Raw genomic sequence first — 25,585 nt, 5'->3', positions numbered from 1 at the left:
CCTTCTCCCAAAAAAATTAAATTTTGATTTATTTGCATAAAATTTAAAATAAATGTTCGATTTTCTTTACATTTTGCAGGGCCCAATTATTTAATAATTTTTTTAGTATTTTTTCTGGCACCTCACGCACATTTCAACTTTCTCTAAAAAGTCAAACGCCATCATTTTTACATTTTTTTTAAATTTTATTGAATGAAAGCAAGAAATAGCATCAAATTTTAGAATAAGTTTAGATTTGATCGAATTGTACACCTTTGGTACGAATTATGCACTTTAAAAGGCTGCCCGAATGTTGCTATGCGGTATTTTGATCCATTCCCGCCGAAGCGCCGGTGATCGACACCTTGCTTTCCAAAATACTCCAGACACAACAGTCCAACGGATTGGTATCCGGAGATTTTGGTGGTCATTGTGCGCTGGAAGTGAAGCGAGGAATCTCTTTTTGTAACCATTCTTGGGTGGCGCGTATTGAGTGCAATGGTGCTGAGTCCTGTTAGAATGTCCAAGGTCTGCGGCCAAAATGTTTGCGTGCGCAAGGCTTTAATTCACCCTCCAGAATATTTTCGCGATAATATTCGGCATTTAGAGCAATCATCGGCTGTTATGACAGCTCACACCATCACCATGGTCGGTGCTTGAGTTCTGGTGGCGAACCGAAGGTGCACATTTTCAGCTGACCTCTTTGTTTACAAACTGCTGGACAACGAATGTTTTCTCATCGGAGAAAACCAAATTCGGCAGTTCACCATTTTCGGCCAAGCGAAGCAACTCTTTAGCTCTTTTGAGTCTATTTGCTTTCTGTTGCAGTGTAAGTTCTTGCACTTTTTGAAGTTTCAATGGCTTTACTCCGAGCTCATTTTTCAATATTTTCCGAATTGAATATTGCGATATGTTCAGCTTACGAGCCATTTTTCGGCCATTGCGTCGCGGGTTTCGAACAAGTCGCTTCTTTACTTTTCGAACCATTTCCATAGTTTATGCTACTATTGCTGTTTTCTTCCGTCCAATTCCTTGACGTCGGGCTACGCTACCAGTATCACGTAATAGGTAACAAGCGATAGTATTAAACACAAAAGATTTATTCACATTTAAATGCTGGAGTTCTCTAACGATAGTCACTTGTGATTTTCCAGCCAAATATAAAGAAATCACATTATCACGCGTGAATTCCATTACGAATAACTTTTTTTTCTTGAAAATTCTCACCAAAATGCTTTTGTAAGCTTGTAAACAATATAATGAGCTGTCACTGGAATCATTTGAACAGCTGTCGGACGAGTGGCTTAGAAATGAATTTGGTTACAGTTTTTTCATCTCACCCTGTATATCGAATTACAATTAAAATGTCTCGAATTACATCTGAAAAAGCTTTAGTCATTGTCAACTTGCACGTATTTGTTATATTTGTAATGTGTTCTAAATATAACTCATACGCACAATTGTTCAAATATTCTGCAATCCTTTGATTTCTTGTTTATGCACGAAAATATATAATAATACGTATTCATATTAAAACAAGTAAGCAAAGGCTACAGTCGAGCGGGGCCGACCGTTGAATACCCTACAACACTATAATAAACCATACAGTTGATATAGGCGAGATACTCGAAAGAATTCCACAAGATTTTGTGACAAATAATAAAAGAAAACCATCAGGTTCCGTTCTCTAATTTTCGAATAATAGCAACTTAAACTAATTTGCTCATTTCCAATTTATTGGTAGATGTTGCACGTACATGGTCTTCCTAGATCTGGAACCGATATTTCCCAAAAAAATGAGAAACAGACATTTGACTATATTCTTCAACGAAATCAGCGAAATAGTCAGAAGTGTGTCTTTCCTGTATTTGTGAATTCTCCAAAAAGTCACTGGAATCGACATTTTCATATTTTGTCTACAAAATTTGGCAAACTATTTCACACATTGAATATTTTTGGATGGCCATCCAAAACAGCTTGGCTTTTGTAATGTCCTGTAACCCCCATTCAAATGTGCATGAGGATCGGGCGACAATTTTGCAGTTTTTTGGTCCATTTCAACCCCTAAATATATGGCGATCATCTCCAAAAAGAGTAGGCTTCTATTCTGACCCTCATCTTATCTCCATGCAAAATTTCATAAGGATCGGGCCATAAATGCGATCTGCATATGATATCCTGATATCCTAACTACTTAGTTTTGTTAGCTGTAGAAATATTACCAAATGTTTAATTCAAAATGAAAATATGCCAAAAATATGAAAAAATTGAAAAAAATATGAGAAAATGTTACAAAATAAATATTTTCATCTTTAGAGAGATATTTTTATGCGATTTTTTTGACGTTTTTTCTTTCCTGCCAAGAGACCATTCTGAATTAATGAGAACTGTCGAAATCAGTTCAGCCATTCTCGACATATATGAGATCTTTCAAGCATATCTTCTTTGATAGACAAATGTATCGCACATATTTTGCTATATATCCGATTTGTTGGATGTTAACATCAGTGTAAAGATCAGAAGTAACCTTGTCATGGCTTTGTGATTTCGCCGGGATTTAAAATATTCTCGGTTTAATGAAAAATTTTGAATTTTTTCAACACAAAAGATATGGTCTATTTTACCCGCTAAATGTTATCCGACGACCACCCAAATTGGTAGGCTTCTTCCCCGCCCTAAACTCTAGCTACATACGAAATTCCGCGTCGATTGGTCTATAATTGCGACCTGTAAAGCTACTGCAAAATCCGACATTTTTTCAGTATTTGGTCCATTTCTACCCCTAAACATTTGGCGATCATCTCCAAAAGAAATAGGGTTCTATTCTGACCCCAGTCCCACCTTCATTCTAAATTTCGTGGAGATCGGGCCATAATTGCGACCTGTAGAGTGATTACAAATTAACATGGACAGACGGACAGACGGACGGACGGACATACATAGCTAGATCGACTCAGCTCGGCGAGCTAGGAAGATCCATATATACTTTCCTATGTGGGAAACCAATATTTCGTGGTGTTACATAATTTTTGGGCCAATCAAACTTATAATACCCCCAACACATAGTGTTGTAGGGTATAAACATGTAATATGTGTATGTTAAGTCTTAATGTTGGTGCTTAGGTTCTTGATAAAAAATACATTTTAAGCAGCTCATGAATATTACTTCTCAAATCTAAAAGATTTTTTCCAATTCATACAATAGGGAAAAATAAAATTTTGTATTGTTATTTTTGTCCACCTCCACGCCAAGGTTAGCCCAGTTCTTTTCTTCTTCGTTTCAACCCTTTCAATTTCATTAATACATTCCTCAAAACATTTCATTGTTTTTTTTCTAATTCTCATAAAAATATAATATGTAAAATAAAATCAAACATGTGTTCACTTGCCACAAACCATTGACATTTACAAACACTGTGCGGTAAACTGCAACCGACACGCGATTCATGGTGCCACAGTACCACAAAAATTGCCACTGCAAATTTTATGGCCTACTTGGCATGGCAGCAGAAATATAACGGCGACGGCGACGATGAACACAAAAAACAAAAATCGCATCGACCAAAATAGAAAATAATCAACAAAATGAAAATAAAATACAAACAAATATACATATACACATATACATAGAAACATGCATTAGTGCAAAGAGTGATTCGAGAGATGAGAGAGGAACGATGAATAGAATTATTATTGAATAAAAGGCTGCTGTGGGTGGATAAGGATGTCCCAGCTTAAATGGAAAAAATACTCGTGGGTAGATTATCCATCAATTATTGAAATCGATTTTTTTTAAAATAATATTTAAAATTCAAATTCAGTTTTTAATATAAATTATTTATCAGCTTGAAGAAATTGATTTTCAAAAAAAAAAATTGTCGAATTTTCACAAAGGTATGGGATTTTAAAAATGATTTTATTGTTTCAAATTTGGATAATTATAATTAAATACACTTGATTTTAATATTTAAATTCATACTATTGCATACTCTATTATACATTTATTTGATTCCAGTGAGCCAGGCACGAAACGTTGCTCGCCATACACAAAATTAAAAAAAAAATCATATGGTTTTTCGTATTATAAGCATAATTGTAGGTAACGTTTAACTTGGTTCTAACTTCCAAAAAAAGAGAAAAATAATTATTACTTATAAATTTTGACTAAATGTTTAAATTAAAATCTGAGTAAACAAAATAATTGAATAATTGTAAAAATTTGCTCAAAATGGTTGGCATTAAAACAATTAAAAAAAAACAAGTAAGCCAGGCAGCAATATAATATTGTTGGTAAGTACATTTTGGAAATGTCATACAGTCCTGCAAAAATTTTACCTCTGGTTTTCAACCTAGGTTTTCGTCCTATATTCACGCACTCTCTCGTACTGATAGGAATGCAAAACAAGTAAACAAAGGCTATAGTCGTGCGGGGCCGACCATGTGATACCCTACAACGCTACAATATGTTAGAAGCCACCTTATGTCCAAATTCGTTTTGCAAGATTCCAATTTTGAAATTATGATAGAGAGTACTGGCCAGACATTACCCTTATCATTTTGATTGTGGTCCATTTTACAGCCAAATATTATCCAATGGTCATCCAAAATCCTTCCCTGTCCTTTACTCCCTTCTCAGGCGTGACGATTGGCTTCAATGGTGTGATTAGGAATTTTTTCTGTTTTTGATTCATCTGAACCCCTAAATATTTTGTGATCATCTCTAAAAGTAAGAGACCCCTCTGTATCTTCATATTCAGACTCATCTATATGATTTGCTTGTCTTCGATATTTGGCTACATTCGTCAACGAAATCAGCATAAAAAGCCAGAAGTTCGTCTTTTGTGTATTTCATTTATTGCCTGTAAGTAATATTGGAATTTTTTTACAGAAAAGTAGTGGTCCCTAAACTCTAACTTCATGCGAGATTCCGTGTCCTTTGGTTTCTATATGTGACCTTTAAAAAGGCTGCAAAATCAGGAACATTTTTAGTTGTTGGTCGATTTCAACCCCTAAATTTATTGCAGACATCTTTGAAAACAATAGGTCTAGCCAATCTGAGCCTAACCGTACCTTTGCGAAAATTCGGACGATAATTGCAATCTGTATATACTTCAATATTATAAGTCAAATTGAAAAAATTGCATGCGATAAAAAATATGAAAAAATAAAAAAATGTCACAAAATCTATATTAACATCATTATTGCCATCTTTTTATACGTTTTTTTTTAGATTTTATTCTTTTACGCCAAGAGGGCATTCTGAATTAACAAAATTTGTCAAAATCGGTCCAACTATTGTTGAGATATAAGCATCCTAGCTAACATCCACTTCTTTTGTATATACTCATTGCATATATTTCGCTATATATATCCGATATATTTATAATTGGCATCTACGTAACGTTCAGAATTGACCTGTTCGTCTATTGGTGCTTTTGCCGGGATTGAACATTTTCGCGGTTTAATGGAAAATTTGACTTTTATTTAACTCAAATGTTATGGTCTATTTACCCACTAAATATTAGCCGATGACCATCAAAAGTTGGAAGGCTTCTGCCCAGCCCTAAGCTCAAGCCCCCATTGGTGTATAATTGCGACCTGTAGAGCAACTGCAAAATCATAAAATTATTCCGTTTTTTGGTCCATTTCCACTCCCAAATATTATGCGATCACCTCCATAAACAATAGGGTTCTATTCCGACCCTAATCCAACCTCCATTTTCAATTTCGTAAGGATCGGACCATAATTGCGACCTGTAGAGTGATTACAAATTAACATGGACAAACGGATAGACGGACGGACATACAAAGCTAGATCGACTCAACTCGGCGAGATAGCAAGATCCACTTTTCTATGTGGGAAACCAATATTTCGAGGTAATAATAATTTTTGGCCCAATCAAACTTATAACACCCCCAACACAAAGTATTGTAGGGTATAAAAAATGTGGTTTTCCATTTTACTCGCTAAATACTATATCTATGGCTATCAAAAATGGCAATCTTCTGCCCTATTCAAGACTATAATCTCATGCTAAATTCCATGCCAATTGGTCTTCAATTTCAGTTTTTGATCCATTTCAACCCAAATATATTTCAAAATATTTTACGAACATCTTCAAAAACTGTAGATTTCTATTCTGACCCTTGCCTAACTCTAATGTAAAATTCCGCAAGGGTTGGAGGATAATTGCGACCTGTATATAATAATCCAACATATAATGTTGTAGGGTGTAAAATTTTTAGGCAAAGTGAAATAATTTCATGCAAAAAAAACATAATTAAAATAGAAGAAGAAGAAGAAGTAAACAATACCTGAACTTTGAATACCCTCCACCATGTGTAACGAATTAGGAAATTTTAAAAAAAAATTAAAAATGCCGATTATCGGAAGGTGCCTACATATGGGGGGATATACGATATTGTGGACCCATAAAGAAAATGCTCTTTCAGGGGGTAAAGTACTCACAACGAACTCTTTGTGTGGAATTTCAGAAAAATCCATTGAAAAATGTGGCTAAAATCATTTAAAATACCGAATATCGGGAGGTACCGTTATATGGGGGATATACGATATTGTGGACCTATATAGACAATTCTCTTTCAGGGAGTAAAGTACTCACAATGAACTCTTTGTGCGGATTTTCAGACCATTAAAATCATCAAAATACCGAAAATCGGAAAGTTCCGTTATATGTAGGATATACGATATCGAGAACCCACAAAGCCCATCTTCGAACTTTACCTGCCTGCAGACAAAAGACAGATTGTGCAAAATTTTAGCTTCCCATCTTAATTGGTTTTGACTGTAGCGTGATTACAACAGACGGAGGGGCGGACAGGGATAAATCGTCTTAGAATTTTACGCTGATCAAGAATATATATACTTTTATGGGCCAAAAATTATTATTTCGATGAATTACAAACGGAATGACGAACTTAGTATACCCTCCATACTATGCATGGGGGATGGTAAAAAAAAAGAACCTAAGTTCGGCTGAGCCAAACTTTTAAAACCCTCCACTATTTGGACATTTGAAACAATGTTCTACTTCCATGTAATTATCTCTAGCTATGTGGAAATTTTATCCTCTCTGAAGTTATACATCTCACCCCTCTTTAAATTTATTTACTTCTCATTATTCAAAATCCCCTCCATTGTTGTCCATCTTTAGAATGTTAATTAACCCCCACTTGCGACAAAGCAAAACGGAAACTTAATCACAATCATGTAAATGATATCTCAACTAATCTCAGTGAAAATGCAGCAATTAGAAGTGCTTTAATGAGTCTAAATTAATGCGTGTCCATTGGAATAAAGAGTTTAACGTCGACACCCATAAAACAGTGGCAATCAACAGCCAGCGACAATGTATGCAGGCAGGACAATCCACCCACACACCGAACAAAAGAAAACACATCGTCGTAGGACGAGATACACCCACCCACTCACTCGAATGGCAATGTGAATACATTAGAAACACACGAACGCACAAACACAAACGGCTACAAAGTTAGTTACGAAATGACAACAAATGGCGCCAAATCAAACATTTAAATAAGACACAACACAAACACCCACAGATACAATAACACCAGCGCATCGGATGGATGCCTTATGCAAACACACACACACTTACGCATTCATACTCCTTGATATACAAATATGACTTTGTTAAAGGGTGTTGCGAGTGCAAAACATTTACAAGATGGTTGGTTGTACGAATAGGACAAACAAACCGGATGCCTAACACACACTCTCACCCACACACACTTCTACACCTACATGAGCTGGAACATGTATTTATACCCTACAACACTATGTGTTGGGGGTATTATAAGTTTGATTGGGCCAAAAATTATGTAACACCTCGAAATATTGGTTCCCCACATAGAAAAGTATATATGGATCTTCCTAGCTCGCCGAGCTGAACCGATCTAGCTATGTATGTCCATCCGTCCGTCTGTCCATGTTAATTTGTAATCACTCTACAGGTCGCAATTATGGCCAGATCTTCACGAAATTTTGAATGAAGGTGGGGCTAGAGCCGAAATAGCCTATTGCTTTGGAGATGATCGCAAAATAAAAAAGATCCTGATTTTGCAATTGATCTACAGGTCGCAATTATGGCCCGATCTTCACTAAATTTAAAATGTAGGTGGGGTTAAGGTCAGAGTAGATCCCTATTTCTTTTGGAGATGATCGCATAATATTTAGGGTTTGAAATGGACCAAAACTGAAAAATTTACTGATTTTGCAGTTGCTCTACAGGTCACAAATATAGACCAATCGAAGCGAAAGTTAGCATGGGGCTAGGGCTTTGGGCTGGGCAGAAGCCTTCCAATTTTGATGGTCATCGGAAAATATTTAGTGGTTGAAATAGACCATAGCATTTGTGATAAATAAAAGTCAAATTTTCCATTAAACCGCGAATATTTTTAATGCCGGCGAAATCACAAATAGACGAACAGGTCAATTCTGACCGTAACGTAGATGCCGATAGTAAATATATAGGATATAAATAGCGAAATATATATAATGTGTATATACAAAGGAAGGGGATGTTAGCTGGAATGCTTACATCTCCAGAATGGCTGGAGCGATTTTGACAAATTTTGTAAATTTAGAATGCCCTTTTGGCATAACAGTATAAAATTTAAAAAAAAGATCGAATAAAAAATGCCAATAATGATGTTAATATAGATTTTGTAGTATTTTGTGACATTTTTTATTTTTTCCTATTTTTTATCGCATGCGATTTTTTCAATTTGACTTATAATATTGAAGTATATATTTTGTAATATTTTTTCACCTTTCAACACAGGTTGGGGTTATTATTTATATACAGATTGCAATTATCGTTCGATCCTCACGAAATTTTTGACAAAGGTAGGGTTAGACTCACATTGTTTTCAAAGATGTCCGCAATATATTTAGGGGTTAAAATGGATAGCAACTCAAAATGTTCCTGATTTTGCAGCCGTTATAAAGGTCACAAATAGAAACCAAAGGACACGAAATTTTGCGTGAAGTTAGAATTTAAGACAGCGGGTAGAATTGACCACTACTTTTGTGTAAAAAAATACCAACATTACGTACAGGCGATATCCGAAATACACAATAGGCGAACTTCTGGCTTTTTTATGCTGATTTCGTTGACGAATATAGCCAAATTGCTTTTGGAGATGATCGCAAAATATTTCGGGGTTCAAATGAACCAAAAACAGAAAAAAAAAATAGTTCCTGATCACACAATTGAAGCCAATCGACATGCCTAAGAAGATAATTAAGCACAGTGAAGAATTCTAGAATTTTGGATGACCATTGGATTATATTTAGCCGTAAAATGGACCACAAAAACTAACAGCACGACGGAGTGCATAAATATTGGGAAAATGTCCCTGGTCAATATGCTAAGGATAATATCTAGGCAGTGCTCCGTAACATAATTTCAAAAGCGAAATCTTCCAAAATAGATTTGGACATGAGGGGGCTTCTCACATATTGTAGTGTTGTAGGGTATCACATGGTCGGCCCCGCACGACTATAGCTTACTTGTTTTTTTCCTGGTAAACAAGCAAACAAACAGACCATCATCCATTCCATTCCATCCATGTGTTCATGTGGCGTGTGCACATAAAATAATGTCCTTAGACTTTGCTTAAACAAACACCACTAAACTGATGATGACAACATGGCTGGGAAATAAAGCAACGAAAACGAGAAACTAGAACGAAGACAAGACAAGACAACAACTCAAAACTATGCAAACATTTTTTTTTTTTTTTTTTGACAAGCAAAAGGATTTATAAATTTTTTATGAAGCCAACGAATAAATTTGTTGTTTTTTTATTTTTTAAAGGACTTTCTCAAACAATTACCAAATCGAGTTCTGCAACAATGATAACACGAGATGATGAAAAGGATAATGTGTTTTTATGTTTTCATAAAAAGTTTAGAACATCAAAAGTGATATGAATTATGTATTCTCTGCTTAAGGGTATAAAAGGGGGTTTAGATTTGAAATAACGTTTTAGAAAACTTTGCGTATGAGAAGGGACTTCGTATCGGTTTGCCCAAAATTTTCGCAAATCACTGGGAATTTAGGAAAAAATTGAGGATAAAGAATATCGGTTTACTCCTGTCGAAAAGGTTCTTCCAAGTAATCAAAATGTTTTAAATTCGTTTATAGACAGGGTAGTCTAGGTGATGCAAGGTTATAGGAACACCCACCTATTGATTTAAACCTAATAAATTCCACATCTATCATTTGATGGTAGCGCCTCAAAATATGCTTTAAATTATCCAAGCTCTGTTAAAAATTAAGTAAGCATTGCTAGTTAACATAAAAGCTTTTATCCAAACATGTAATAAACATATTAACGCCGAGCTGAGACTATCTTATATCCATGTTAATTCATAATAATTCTACAAGTCGTAGTTATGATCGGATCCTCACGAAATGCATGAGATTAGAATCGAAGAATTTTTAGAGATGTTCGTAAAATAGTTCGCTGGCCAAAAAACTAAATCCATTTTTATACCCTCACCATACTATGGAGGGTATATTAAATTCGTCATTCCGTTTGTAACTCATCGAAATAATAATTTTAGACCCAAAAAATTTTATATATTCATGATCAGCGTAAACTTCTAAGACGACTTAGCCCTATCCGTCCGTCCGTCTGTTGTAATCACGCTAGAATCAAAACGAAGTAAGATAGGAAGCTAAAATTTTGCACAGATCTGTCTTTTGTCTGCAGGCAGGTCAAGTTCGAAGTTGGGCTATATCGGTCCACGATATCGTTTAGCCCCCATATAACGGTACCCCAAAGTATACGGTATTTTGATGTCCCTAAAACATTATTCATCGGAAATGTTTCAAATTTGGGATTTGAAGTCCGTAATGGGTACTACAGCCTATGACAGAAAATTGTCTGTGCAGGTCCACGTCTTCACATATAACGGTACCCTCCGATATTCGGTATTTTGATGATTTCGGCCACATTTTTCAACGTAATTGTCTGAAATTCTACACAAGGAGTTCTTTGTGAGCACTTTACACCCTGACAGAGAATTTTCTTTATATACAAACGATATCGTATTTACCCCATATAACGGTACCCTTCGATATTTTGATGATTATAGACACATTTTCTAATGGTATTGTCTGAAAATGTACACAAGGAGTTCCTTTTGAGTACTTTACCACCTGGAATAGAATTGTCTACATAGGTCCACAATATCGTATATCCCCCATAAATCGGTAATTTTCGATATTCGTTTTTTTAAGAGCTTAACAGAATTTTTAATTTAATTTATAATTTTATTTATTTATTTTATTTTATTTATTTTTTTTTTTGAAAATTTCCTAATTCGTCCAAATGGTGGAGGGTATTCAAAGTTCGGCCCGGCCGAACTTAATGCTTTTTTACTAGTTCAGATTTTTTTTTTTTAAATTTTAAAGCAAAAAATGTCGGAAATAACATCAAATTTTAGAATAAGTTTAGATTTGTTCGAATTGGTCACCTTTGGCACAAATTATGGCCTTCAAACGGCCAATGAAACCTTCACACGCTGCCCGATTATTATTCTGATGTATCTTGACCCATTCCCGGCGAAGCGCTTGCTTGAGGTGATCGACACTTTGGTATTTTTTTAGTGCCAACCTTGCTTTCCAAAATACTCCAGGCACTATAGTCCGACGGATTGGAGATTTTGGGTGGTCATTGTGCGCTGGAAATGAAGCGAAGACCCCCATTTTGTAACTATTCTTGGGTGCTGAGTGTAATGGTGCTGAGTCCTGTTTGAATGTCCAAGGTGCCGCATATCTGAATTTTGCGTGCCCAAGGCTTTAATACACCCTCCAGAATATTTTCGCGATAATATTCGGCATTTGTTCTGATGCCACGGTCGATTAACACAAGCGGAGAGCGACCATCGGCTGTTATGGCGGCCCACAAAATCACCATGGCCGGCGCTTGAGTTCTGGTGGCCAACCGAAGGTGCACATTTTCAGCTGACCTCTTTAGCAAGTAAACACGATAATTTTCTTTGTTTACAAAATGCTGGACAACGAATGTTTTCTCATCGAAGAAAACCAAATTCAGCAGTTCACCACTTTCGGCGATGCAACTCTTTAGCTCTTTTGAGTCTATTTTATTTCTGTTGTGGTGTAAGTTCTTGCACTTTTTGGAATTTCAATGGCTTTACTCCGAGCTCATTTTCTAATATTTGTCGAATGAAATATTGCGATATGTTCAGCTCACGAGCCATTTTTTGGACACTGCGACGAGGGTTTCGATCAAGACGCTTCTTTATTTTTCGAACCTTTTCTGCTGATGTTGCTGTTTTCTTCCGTCAACTTCCTTAACTTCGGGCTACGCTACCAGTATCACGGTAACGAGCGATGGTACGCGACACAAATCACACTATCACGCTTGAATTCCATCACGAATAATTTTTTCTGGAAAATTCTCACCAAAATGCAAAACGCTTGTAAACTATATAATGAGCTGTCACTGGAATCATTTTTACATACACATGCTTACATAATTGCAGTCAAGCATATAATTGTGGGATTATGAATGATCTACTTAATGTAATATAAAATGATTATGAGAGTCTGTTACTAAACTTTTATTTGCAGGTCCTACGGTCATGGTAGTATTTGCATACCCTCAGTCATATGGCTACAGAGGGTATATTTCATTTGATACGGTCAAAACGTGCCTAGTCGAAATAACGGTTTTTGACCCTAGGTCTATTTGGACCAAATCCGTTTCAGAACATTTGGAGTCGATCTAGCGATGTTCGTCTGTCTGTCTTTCAGGCTGGCGCGCGATAACTCTCAAAGGGAGTATCCGATTTGGTCCAATCTTGACACATCGTAATATTTTTGTCAAACTTACCTCCCCCATAAGAGGTCAAAATTTTCAAACAAATATATTTTTTGCTCAGAAAGAGAAGCTATAATCCGATTTTGCTCCAACTTTGCACATCTAAATATTTGCGTCAGTGCTAGGTCTGGTGCGAAAATTAATAATATCGGTCGACTTCATCAAGTGAATCTCCCACAAAGGGTCAATATTTTGAATAATTATAACTCTTAAAAAATATGATATAAGAGTCCGATTGTTATCAAATTTTACACATCTTAATATTATTATGAGCCGAACATCTGGAAATAAGACGGAATATATCGGTCTACTCCTTCTGATACCTTCCCCACAAACGCTCAAAATTTTGGATATCCACGAAGTTGATAAAAAGCTTAATCAACATCCGATTCCATTTCAGATATGGTACATCTCAATATTTCCATTAAGACAAGATCTGTTATAAAGATGGTAGAGATCCGACCATTTATTTTGCTACCTACTTCACATAGGGTTCATGAATTCGAAAAAAAACCCTCAAAGAAAGCAAAATAATCACCCAACTCTCTTCAAATTTCACACATACATATATTTTTGCTAACACAAGATCTGTTGTACCTTACCCATTCTTTACAACTTGCTATATCTAAATATGTGTCTCTCAACCAGAATCCTTAGAAGAATATGGAATTAATAATTTCCCATATATTTTAAAATAATCGAACATTTGCTGAGGTTATACATCTGTCGGCAAAACCGACCGATATTTTTTACTTGTTTGATAACGATAAGTCAGAAAAGAATTTCAAGGACTAAAGAGCCAAAGTCATTTATTAAAATTTGTTTAAGGATTAGTTGTAGTTTTTTGAAAAGTACTTCTGAGTAACTTTAACTGGACATGGCCGCAGTTTTGAGTGCCTTTTTGGGTCCATATTTATGGATTTTGAATAATTATTTTTCGGGTGAATTTATAATTTTTATTTTTGTATTTGTACTCTTCATGGTTAGAAAATCCGCCTGCAAAAAATTTCTGGATTTTTAGTATTTTTGATAGCCTAAGCCACATTAAATTTTTTTATTTTTTATTTATTTATTTATTTTTTATTTGAATAAAAGTTGAACCATTTTGCTTGTGATGCATTTCTCCCATGTCTATTCCTGCCCATTAAATTATTTTTTAAGCTTTATAGTTTCCTTAAAACGAACTCTATCGTATAGTTTGAAACAAAAATTCTAACTCCGACTACAACTCCCATAGAAATATTTTCTGGCTGATGATATCATATTTATTTGTGCGATTTTTTCTTCATATCCTTTTCGCAAAATGACTAAAGTTTCTTTTTTGGTTTTTATTGATACCAAAAAAAGCAAGAAAACAACATTTATTATATGAAAACAAACCACATTAACATTTCCTCTTTCTCTTCTTTCCAGCTTTCTTATGGACTCATTCTCAAATGGCAATGGTGCCCGTCTGACATTGGGCTCTGCCGTCTTAGTCTATTTGATTGCCTACAATGAAACGACGGCACCGTGTGTGGTTTTGGCCACCATTGCGGCCACAATTTATGCAGCTTTGGCGGGTAAATATTTCAATTTTTCCCAGTCCCAGTCATGTCTGCTCAGCCCTAAGAACACGTCAATTACCTAAAACGTACATACATGAATTTTACAACCGCTGCGATTACACCTACTTAAATTATAATGGTTTGTTCTACAATTTTTTCGTTTCTACTTTAAATTTTTTTTGTATCGCCTCCAGCACGCTGTAAAACAAGTCTGAGATCCCTACAGATGCCTTATATACGGGCCAGCAATAAATTTGACTTCGGTTGCCTTTTTCTGGCCACTTGGATGGAAATGTTGTCGGTGTTGTGTGCCTGCGGGGCATTGACGCGTACGTTGAGCATGTGTTTGGATGCCATGACTGGCGGTTTAGCACGTATCATGATTTTAGGTGAGTTCTAAACAACTTGCACAAAAAACACACACACACATACGCTGTTAAGTGGTTGATAAGTATGGGAATGGGTAGAGATGTTGTGGTATTGAATTTTTTAATATATAAAGAATTAGACAGGACTATGATCGAATGTTTGGGATATATTTTGAAATAGATCTGAAAAATTTTAAAGACTATTACAAATATAAGCTATAATTTTCAGAATATATTCAATTCAGAATATTCTTAAGAATATTTTTGTAAGGACTATAAGAGCTAGAACCTGACTATTTTGAAATTATTTTGTGATTTTGAGAATTCTAAACCTTAATTCTTTTAGATTTTTCTTTTTCAAGGACTACGAAATCTTAAGGACTATGAAAGCATTAGAAATGGAATATTTTTCAAGGACTATGAAAGTATTAATCCTAGATTATTTAGGAATATTTGTTCAAGATTAAAAATGATTTTTTCAGGAATACTTTTCCAAGGAATATGAGAGCATTTAACTTAGATTATTTAAGAATATTTTTTTCAAGGACTATGAGAGCATTACACGTGGATTTTTTGAGAATATTTTTACAAGACTATGAGAGTATAAAACCTGGATTTTTTAGGAATATTTCTTAAGCATTAAACGTGAAATTTTCAGGAATACTTTTCCAATTAATACGAGAGCATTAAAGGGGATTTTAAGAATCTTTTTTCAAGGGATATCAAAGTATTAAAAAGAGATTTTTTACGAATATTTCTTAAGCATTAAACGAGGATTTTTTCACAAATATTTTTCCAAGGAATATGAGAATATAAAACATGGATTTTTTACAAACATTTCTTGAGAATTAAACGTGGATTTTTCGGGAATATTTCCCAAGGAATATGAATGCATTAAACTTGGCTTTTTTAAGAAAATTTTTTTCAAGGACTATGGGTGTACTTTCGTGGATTTTTCAGAAACATTTTTAGGGGAATATGAGAGCGGCAAATGTGGATTTTTTAGGAATATTTCTTCAAGGACTATGAAAGTATTAGACCAATTTTTTTAAGGAATATTTCTTGAAGGAGAGTACTATACCTGGATTTCCTCGGAATATTTCTTAAGCATTAAAGGTGGATTTTCAGGAATATTTTTTTGAAGGTATATGAGAGCATTAAACGTAAATTTTTTAGGGAATATTTTCCCAAGGAATATGACAGCATTAAGTGTTGTTTTTAAAGAATCTTTTAAATATTATAATATTTATTCAAGACACAGGGAACATTGAGTCAATGATACAATATTTTTAAAAGACAAAGGCTCTATCTTAGAAACATGAATTTGTTATAATATTTTATCAGGACCTACCCACCTGGTAGTGAACATTAAAAAAATATATATATATTAAGAGTTTGCAGTCTAAGAACATTCAATTTTCGAAAATAATTTTAAAGGAACTCCTGACCAAAAACCGCGCATTAAAAAATTATGTAAAGTCTCTAGCTTAATTTTCACTTTCATCTAGAAACAAAAATGAACAAATTAACTAAAAATGTAATTTTTAATGAATTTCTGAGAATTATGAATTAAAAAAAATGTATATTTTTAAGGACTCACTGGCCAAGAAAAGAGGATTTCAATATATTGCTCACCGACTTTCCAAGCCAAGAATTGTGGATTAGCAAACTTTTGGAAGACTTTCTGGTCAAGAATCCTAAATTTTAAAAATGGGTTTCAATGAATTTCTGGACAAGAATCGTTGATTAAAAAATTAAATGTTAGGGAATTTGTGGACAAGAATTGTGAATTTAAAAAAAATAAGGATTTTTGGCCTTGAAAAGTATATTTTTTTCATAGATCATTTGATCATTAGTGGACTAAAAGAAAATTATTTTGAAGGACTTTCCGGCCAAGAATCGTAAATTTTAAAAGATCTTTTTCAAGAAAATGATGATGAAGAGTCGTGCAATAAAAAACAATTTTTTTGAAGGACTTTTTGACCAAGATCCGTGGATTAAAAAAATATATTTGCAAGAACATTCTGTCCAAGTATCGTGGATCCTCAAAAATTGTTGGCAAGGACTTCCAGTCCACGAACCAAGAATTTAAAAAAACAATTTCCAAGAACTTCCGGATCAAGTATCAAGAAACGTGTATTTAAAAATGTGCCAATTATCTTGGATTTTGAAAAATAATTTGAAAGACTTCCTAACCAAGAATTATGGATTTAAAAATAAAATGTGTCAAGGACTTCCTGGCCAAGAATGGTTAATTTTAAAAAAATGTTTTCAAGAATTGTGAATTTTAAAAAATATGTTTCAATCATAAGGCTACAGAAGGTATGTATTATTTGTTACGGCCGAAACGTGACTCATCGTAATAATGGATTAGACCCTAGGTCTCCTTGAACCAAATCCATCTTAGGACATTTGGCCCATAAAAGGCCAAAAGTTTCACAGAAAACTTTGGAAATTCTATAGGGACTATATCGAGTACCTCGTTCACTTTTTATGAGATATGTGTCAAGTTTTTTGGAAAATGTTGAAATGTGCGTGAGTTTCCAGATATATCGAACCAATGTTGACCCTTTGTGGGGGAGGTACATAAGACGAGGGCATAGCAATGATATTAGGTAAAGTGGGAAAATTGACAATATCGTCCCACTTCTTTAGTAGCTCCCCCACAAATGTTCAACAGTTTGAATTAATTCTTTCAAAATTTCACACAAATATTGGATAACTGGCACATCACGCACATTTCAAATTTTTCAAATAATTATCATATATATCATAAAAAGTGAAGGAATTACTTGATAAAGTCCCAATAAAACTTAGGTTAGATACGAAATGGACAATATTGGCGTACCCCTTCGGAGCTATGTGAGTTTACTAATATATGGGAAATGTGAGAACTTTATATAAAATGATACCAATATTGTCAACATTTTATTGATATATCGAGTCTGAAACTATTGATATATCGAGTCAAAAAACGTGGGAACATTTTTATTTGATCCGGATTCCTTCAAAATATTTCGAACCAAGCTGAAGGACCTCCCATAAAAAATTAGATTTTTTTAAATTTTAAGATTTCCCGCCAAAAATGTGAATTTTTAAGGACTTCCTAAAAAAAACACTTATTTCTTAAGGGCATTTCTTCAAATACTTAGGTCGCAAAATGTTGATCATTTTCAAGAGATTTTTGGTAATCCTTTAAGTTTATTTTTTTTAGTATTCCGTCCTAAGAAAATTGTATTTTTTAAGAATATTCACTGGTTTTGTTATATTTACTGAGATTTAAAAAATGTGATCAAAGACATGCCCTTTGAAAACTCGTTAATATTTTTCTGGCATTTCGACCTGTTTTTTTAACGTTTATGATAATTCAAACCAAATATTTTGGTCGCTTATTGTTAATTTATACTTATATATGTAGACGTAAGAAATTCATCTTCAAGTAAACCAACAGATATCTCATAATTTGCATTATAACATTTATCCTGCTTTCAACGAAGTCATGGATTTTTTAAGAATATATTACCAAGTCTTTTAGGATACTGTATACCTTTCGTTGTGTAGAGTAGCGTATAATAGAGTCGTTGCACCCAATTAAAACACTGTTGTTAATTTATTTTATAATACTTTTCCATTGCATACTTTCAGGCCGCAATTCACCAGCCAACGAACCCTGGCCAGATGTCTTGGGAGTAGCTGTGGTGTTTCTGGTGACGGGCATGTTTATGCTAGGCCTAGAGGTATGTATGCAGTATAACTTCAGCTTTTCTTATTATTTACTGCAGTAATTGTGGACAACGTTGTGATAGCCCACAATGGCTGGCTATGTATTTAAACAAGGTCCATAGAGGACTAGTATTTTATTTCAATATTTAACGATGGCCCTTTTTTGTGCATTTTCATAATATATTTTATTTCTATTAGGTGAATGAATTTTTAATAAATCTTAGTTCTTTATATTATTTTCTTTCTATTCTATAGAAATAATTTATTTACTCTCTTTTCCCTCTCTCTCTCTATTTTTCTTTTCTTTGGTTTTTAGCATTCAAAGGCTTTCAGTTTTATAATGGCATTGGCCATGTTCGGCTTGAATGCCATTTTAAGTGCCGTTGGCTGGTGGAATGGCGATGCTATCGCCTGGCATGAGACTCTATTGCAGCCGAGTGGTTTCAAAAGTGTACGTATTGTATTGTTTAGAAATTTTCTTCTTCTTTTTTATTTTGGAAAATAAATAAGGGGGCATCGGACTTGAATGTGAACTTCTCATGTGAACATGGTGTAGTTGATGTTGTTGTTGTTGTGTTTATGCAAAGCAACGACACTTTTCACTTTAGTTGGTTAAAGTACACTTATGATACTTGAGAAGCACTTTTTTTGCTTTAGGATTTTTTGTGTGTTAATAATGTCTTTTGCAAGAAAAGAATATGTGGAAATTTAAGATTTTTGCAATCAATTGGTGTGAATGGAAAGTAATTAATTTTAGAAGAACAAAATAAATTAAAAAATTAAAAATGCAGAACATTTCTCAGTCATATTTTTGAAAGTATTCTTTGTAAAATATTTGTTTTGGAATAAAAAACTCCTTGAAGGTATAATTCAAAACAGGAATAGGAAGCCTTTTAACAATGTAAACGGTTAAAAATACTTTCATTTATTTAGAGGAGTTTTAAAAATTTGAAAATTCATTTAAAATTTTATATTTAAAAACAGGTAAAAAAGCTGTAAGTTCGGCCGATCCGAACTATAAACACACTCTAACATTTGGAACGAATTTGACAATTCTCAAAAACAATAAAATCCGTTAAAAATTCTGTTGAAATCTTAAAAATACCGAATGTTGCTGTTATATTAGGGTCTATACGACGACCTGCATCGGCCACATTTGTCATAAGCCATTACAATATTAAAATGCGAAACTTAAAAAAAATCGGTGATTAATGTAGCTAAAATCACCAAAATACCGAATATCGAGAGGTACCGCCATATGGGGGTTATACGAAGACGTGAACCTGCACAGACATTCTCCTGCCATAGGCTGTACTATCCATTACGAACTTCAAATGCCAAATTTGAAACAATTCCGGTGAATAATGTGGCTAAAATCATCAAAATGCTGAATATCGGAAGGTACCGTTATATGGGGGCTATACGAAGATGTGGGCCTGCACACACAATTTTCTGTCATAGGCTGTAGCATTCATTACGAACATGAAATACCAAATTTGAAACAATTCCGGTGAAAAATGTCGCTTAAAGCATTAAAATACCGAATATCGGGAGGTACCGTTATATGGGGGCTATACGAAGACGTGGATCTGCACAGACAATCTCCAGTCTTCGGCTGTAGTATCCATTACGAACTTCAAATACCAAATTTGAAACAATTCCCGTGATTAATGTCGTTAAATTCATCAAAATACCGAATATCGTGAGGTATCGTTATATGGGGGCTATACGAAGACGTGGACCTGCACAGACAATTTTCTGTCATGGGCTGTAGTATCCATTACGAACTTCAAATACCAAATTTGAAACAATTCTGGTACATAATGTTGCTAAAATCATTAAAATACCGAATATCGTGAGGTACCGTTAAATGGGGGCTATACGAAGACGTGAACCTGCACAGACAATTTTCTGTCATAGGCTGTAGTATCCATTATGAACTTCAAATACCAAATTTGAAACAATTCCAGTGAAAAATGTCGCTAAAATCATTAAAATACCGAATATCGTGAGGTACCGTTAAATGGGGGCTATACGAAGACGTGGACCTGCACAGACAATTTTCTGCCATAGGCTGTAGCATTCATTACGAACATCAAATACTAAATTTGAAATAATTCCGGTGAATAATGTAGCTAAAATCATCAAAATACCGAATATCGGAAGGTACCGTTATATGGTGGCTATACCAAAACGTGGACCTACATGACCCATTTTCAATACTAAAAGTCCCGCAGTCATAACACACATATGAGTAAAATTTTATCAATTTACTTCATTTCGTTCGGAACCTAGAGTGATTTCCACAGACGGACGGACATCGCTAAATCGAAACGGAATTTTTTGCTCTAATCAAGAATATATCTACTTTGTGGGGTCTAAAATGTATATTTCGAGGTGTTACTATGGTGGAGGGTACAAAAATGTAAAAATCATACACAAATCCACAAATACATCACGCGAGACAGCACAACAAAAAAAAAAACAATGTTTTCCGTCCAAAACATTTAAATAGACATTAACTATTCAAGTGAATGGCAGAACTGTTTCCGCAAGCGGACACATTCGTGACAAATATAATTAAGCCTATGCACGAATATTGCCAAAAAAATGTTCGTTTACCAACAGGGGAAGTAGAATAAATATATTTTTTTTCAAATATACGTACATATATAACATTCAATACTTCGTCAACACAGATAAGAGACACAATGTCGGGAATCAGACATAGCAAAGTTCACGAAAAATAGAAATGAGAGAATGAGTAAGAGGGGGACGAATGAGGTAAACGTCAGTTTTTCATCGGCTCCACATCTCCCTCCCTGAAAATTAATTTTTTCCCCAAAACTTTTGGGGTTTCTAAAAACGAATATGAAATCGAAAAAACTTAAAACAGAAAGTACCTATATATGGTAAGGTAGATCTACCAGCTGATTGCAATTTTTATACGTACACCGCATGGTGGTAAGTGTATTATGTCTTTGTGCATTTGTTTGTAATACGGAGAATGAAACAAGATAGACCTATAGTTACTTCTGAGGATCTTCATAGAATTACTTTCTGAGTCGATTTATGTATGTCAGTCCGTGCGTCTGTCCATGTGTTCTTGTGGTCAGGTCGCATTTATTGTCAGATTGAGATTAAATTTACCACAAAATATTTGTTTGGCCCAAGGATGAACCTAATTAAGATTGCTGAGAATCGGTTCAAATTTAGATATAGCTCCCAAATATATATCTTAAACCGAATTCGGGTTAATTGTTCTCCAAACTGCCAATATCAGTTCAAATAACCTGAATTTTAGCATATCCCCCCTATTTCAGTCTAGAACGTGAAAATCGGTTCAGATATAGCTATAGCTCCCATATACATGTTTCATCCAATCTGGTGTTTAAGTCTCTCACATTCGTAATACGCATTTCACAAGAATGATATTCGGTACCAGATATCAGATACAGCCCAGAAATACCTCTGTCAAATTTTATCGAGATCGGTTTGGATATAGATCCCATATATATCTTCAACCGATTTCGGGTTAATTGTCCACCAAATGAACAATATCTGAACACATGACCTGAATTTTGGTACATTTGACCAAATTCAGTGAGGAATCAAGTACGTAAAATTTCGATAAAATCGGTTCAGATATAGCTATACCTCCCATCTATACGTTTTTTTTCAATTTGGTGTAAGATTCACTCTATAAAAATTATCTTTGGTACCAGATATAAGATACAGCTCAGAAATATATTTTCAAAATTTTGTCACGATCGGTTCAGATTTGGATGTAGTTCCTATGTATATATTTATCTGATATCAGGTTTTTTTTTTTTTTTTTTGTAAATCAAATGGCTAATATCAACCCAAGTGGATAAATCTTGGCACTTTCTACACATTACAGCCTAAAAGTAAGTGCTTAAAATTCTAGTGAAAATCGGTGAAGATATAGTTATAGCTGTTATATAAATATTTCATCCGATTTGGTGTTAAAGTCACTCATATGCGTAATACGCACTCCAAAGCAATGATATATGATAGCGGACATCAGATACTGCTCGAAAATACCTCTGCCAAATTTTCAATAAACAGGATGAGATAAAAACTGCAACAAAGTCAAACGCCATAATTTTTAGATTTTTTAAGAATTTTATTGAATGAAAGCAAAAATGGTCGGAAATAGCATCAAATTTTAGAATAAATTTAGATTTGTTCGAAGTGGTCACCTTTGACACGAATTATGGACAATGAAACCATCACACGATGTCCGAATGTTGCTCTATGGTATTTTGACCCATTCCCGACGAAGCGCTTGCTTGAGGTGATCGACACTTTGGTATTTTGTAGTGCCAACCTTGTTTTAAAAAATACTCCAAACACAATAGCTCAACGGATTGGTATCCAGAGATTTTGGGTGGCCATTGTGCGCTGGAAATAAAGCGAGGAAACTCATTTTGTAACCATTCTTGGGTGGCGCGTGCTGACTGCGATGGTGCTGAGTCCTGTTGGAAAGTCCAAGGTCTGCGGCCAAAATGTTTGCGTGCCCAGGGCTTTAATACACCCTTCAGAATGTTTTCGCGATAATATTCGGTATTTATCTTGAAGACGCGGTCGATTAATACGAGCGGAGAGCGACTATCGGTTGTTATGGCGGCCCACACCATCACCATAGCCGTCGCTTGAGTTCTGGTGGCCAACCGAAGGTGCATATTTTTAGCTGACCTCTTTGGCAAATAAACACGATCATTTTGTTTGTTAACAAACTGCTGGTATTTTTTAGTGCCAACCTTCCTTTTCAAAATACTCCAGGCACAAAAGTCCAACGGATTGGTATCCGGAGATTTTGGTGGCCATTGTGCGCTGAAAATGAAGCGAGGAACTTCATTTTGTAACCATTCTTGGGTGGCACATGCTGAGTGCGATGGTGCTGAGCCCTGTTGGATGACCAAGGTCTGCGGCCAAAATGTTTGCGTGCCCAAGGCTTTAATCCACCCTCTATAATATTTTGGTATTTATTATGATACCACGGTCAAACAATACGAGCGTAGAGCGACCATCGGCTGTTATGGCGGCCCACACCATTACCATGGCCGGCGCTTGAGTTCTGGTGGCCAACCGATGGTGCACATTTTCAGCTGACCTCTTTGGCAAGTAAACCCGATCATTTTGTTTGTTTACAAACTGCTGGACAACGAATGTTTTCTCATCGAAGAGAAAACCGAATTCGGCAGTTCACCAATTTCGGCCAAGCGAAGCAACTCTATAGCTCTTTTGAGACTATTTTGTACTTGTTTAAATGTCAATGGCTTTACCCCGACCTCATTTTTCAATATTTGCCGAATGGAATATTGCGATATGTCCAGCTCACGAGCCATTTTTCGGCCATTGCGAAGCGGATTTCGATCAAGTCGCTTCTTTACTTTTCGAACCATTTCTGCTGATGTTGCTGTTTTCTTTCGTCCACTTCCTTGACGTCGGGCTACGCTACCAGTATCACAGTAACGAGCGAAGGTACAAGACACAAAAGATCTGTTCACATTTAAATGCTGGAGTGCTCTAATGATAGCCACTTTTGGTTTTCCAGCCAAATATAAGGAAATCACACTACTACGGTAGAATTCCACCACGAATAACTTTTTATCTGGAAAATTCTCACCAAAATTCCTTTGTACGCTTGTAAACAATACAATGAGCTATCACTGGAATAATTTAAACAGCTGTCGGACGAGTGGCTTAGAAATGACAGCAGTCATCTCAACCTGTATTCTGGATCAGCGTAAAATTCTAAGATGATATAGCCCTGTCCGCCCGTACGTCTGATGTAACCACGCTAGAGTAAGCACGAATTAATATAGGAAGCTAAAATTTTTCACAGAACTGTCTTTTGTCTGCAACCAGTTCGCAGATGGGCTATGTCGGTCCACTATATCGTATATCTCCCACCATATCGGCACCTTCCGATGGATATTCGCTATTTTTGATGATTTTAGCCACATTTTTCTGAAAATCCACAAAAGGGGTTCCTTGTGAATACATCGCCCTCTGGAAGATAATTGGCCATATAGATCCACGATGTGATTTATCCATTCGGCATATGACGCTTCCTCCTGATATTCGGTATTTTGATGATTTTAGCCACATTTTTCAATGGAATTGTCTGAAAGTCCACAAAAGGATTTTCATGTATGTACTTTATTCCCTACAATAATTTAGAATACAATAATTGTGTATATAGGTCAACGATGTCGTATATCCCCCATATAACGGTATCTTCCGATATTAGGTATTTTGATGATTTCAGGCAAAAATTTCAACGGAATTATCTTAAAATCCACACATGGGGTTCCTTCTGAGTACTTTACCCCATAGAAAAAAATTTTCTACATAGGTCCACCTTTTAGTATAACGCGCATATAACGGTTCCCTCATATATATTCGGTATTTTCATGATTTTTGTGACATTATTCGTATTTGAAGTTCGAAACCGTCACTACAGCCTATGACAAAAAATACTTAAGCAGGATCACGTCTTTGTATACCCTCCATATAAGGGTTTAAATGAGAGCGGTATTTTTCGACAATTTTTTTTTAATAGTGGCAGGTATAAAATTTTCGGCCCTGCCGAACTTAACGATGTCGTATAGCCCCCATATAACGAGTGACGAGTATTTTTCAAAGTTTTTTTTTTTTTTTTTTTTTTTTTTGAAAATTGCTTCCAAATGTTGGAGGGTATTAAAAACTCGGCCCGGAAGTGCAGGGAACTTGTTCTCTCAAATAAGGTTACTTTGTGACACCAAATGCCGATACACATATCTTCTCCTTTTAAATCTTCGTTAATACTGGGATATCCTGTAATATTTTTTTAGTGTACTGCACTTTTGTCTTTATATAAATGTTCTCCTCATTTTAGTTACTTACCGCCACTGCCTTATTGACGTTTTCCTTTCCCGTGGAATGTCCAAGCCCCAAGACCGGTTGGAAACGGTTCACAGGATTATTTATGATCCTCTTTGTGACGATATCACTGCTATTGGCTTCCGGTTGTTTAACCACAATATTGCACTACAAGTA

The 25,585-nt window shown here is 35.1% G+C and overlaps 1 protein-coding gene across 1 annotated transcript in view; it reads left to right on the top strand.

Annotated features, from left to right (window-relative positions):
- LOC131806331 (uncharacterized) overlaps positions 1-25,585 on the top strand; it is a 36,639-nt gene that overhangs the window by 7,689 nt on the left and 3,365 nt on the right. Inside the window, exons 2-6 of the mRNA XM_059130309.1 lie at positions 14,293-14,441; positions 14,621-14,815; positions 18,440-18,531; positions 18,834-18,968; positions 25,425-25,582. Coding sequence (XP_058986292.1) covers positions 14,293-14,441; positions 14,621-14,815; positions 18,440-18,531; positions 18,834-18,968; positions 25,425-25,582 — 729 coding nt within the window. The remainder of the gene's footprint in view (positions 1-14,292; positions 14,442-14,620; positions 14,816-18,439; positions 18,532-18,833; positions 18,969-25,424; positions 25,583-25,585) is intronic.

The sequence above is a fragment of the Musca domestica genome, unplaced genomic scaffold (assembly GCF_030504385.1).
Source record: "Musca domestica strain aabys unplaced genomic scaffold, Musca_domestica.polishedcontigs.V.1.1 72, whole genome shotgun sequence".
NCBI lineage: Eukaryota > Metazoa > Arthropoda > Insecta > Diptera > Muscidae > Musca > Musca domestica.
This window is presented reverse-complemented; position numbering and strand designations above follow the sequence as displayed.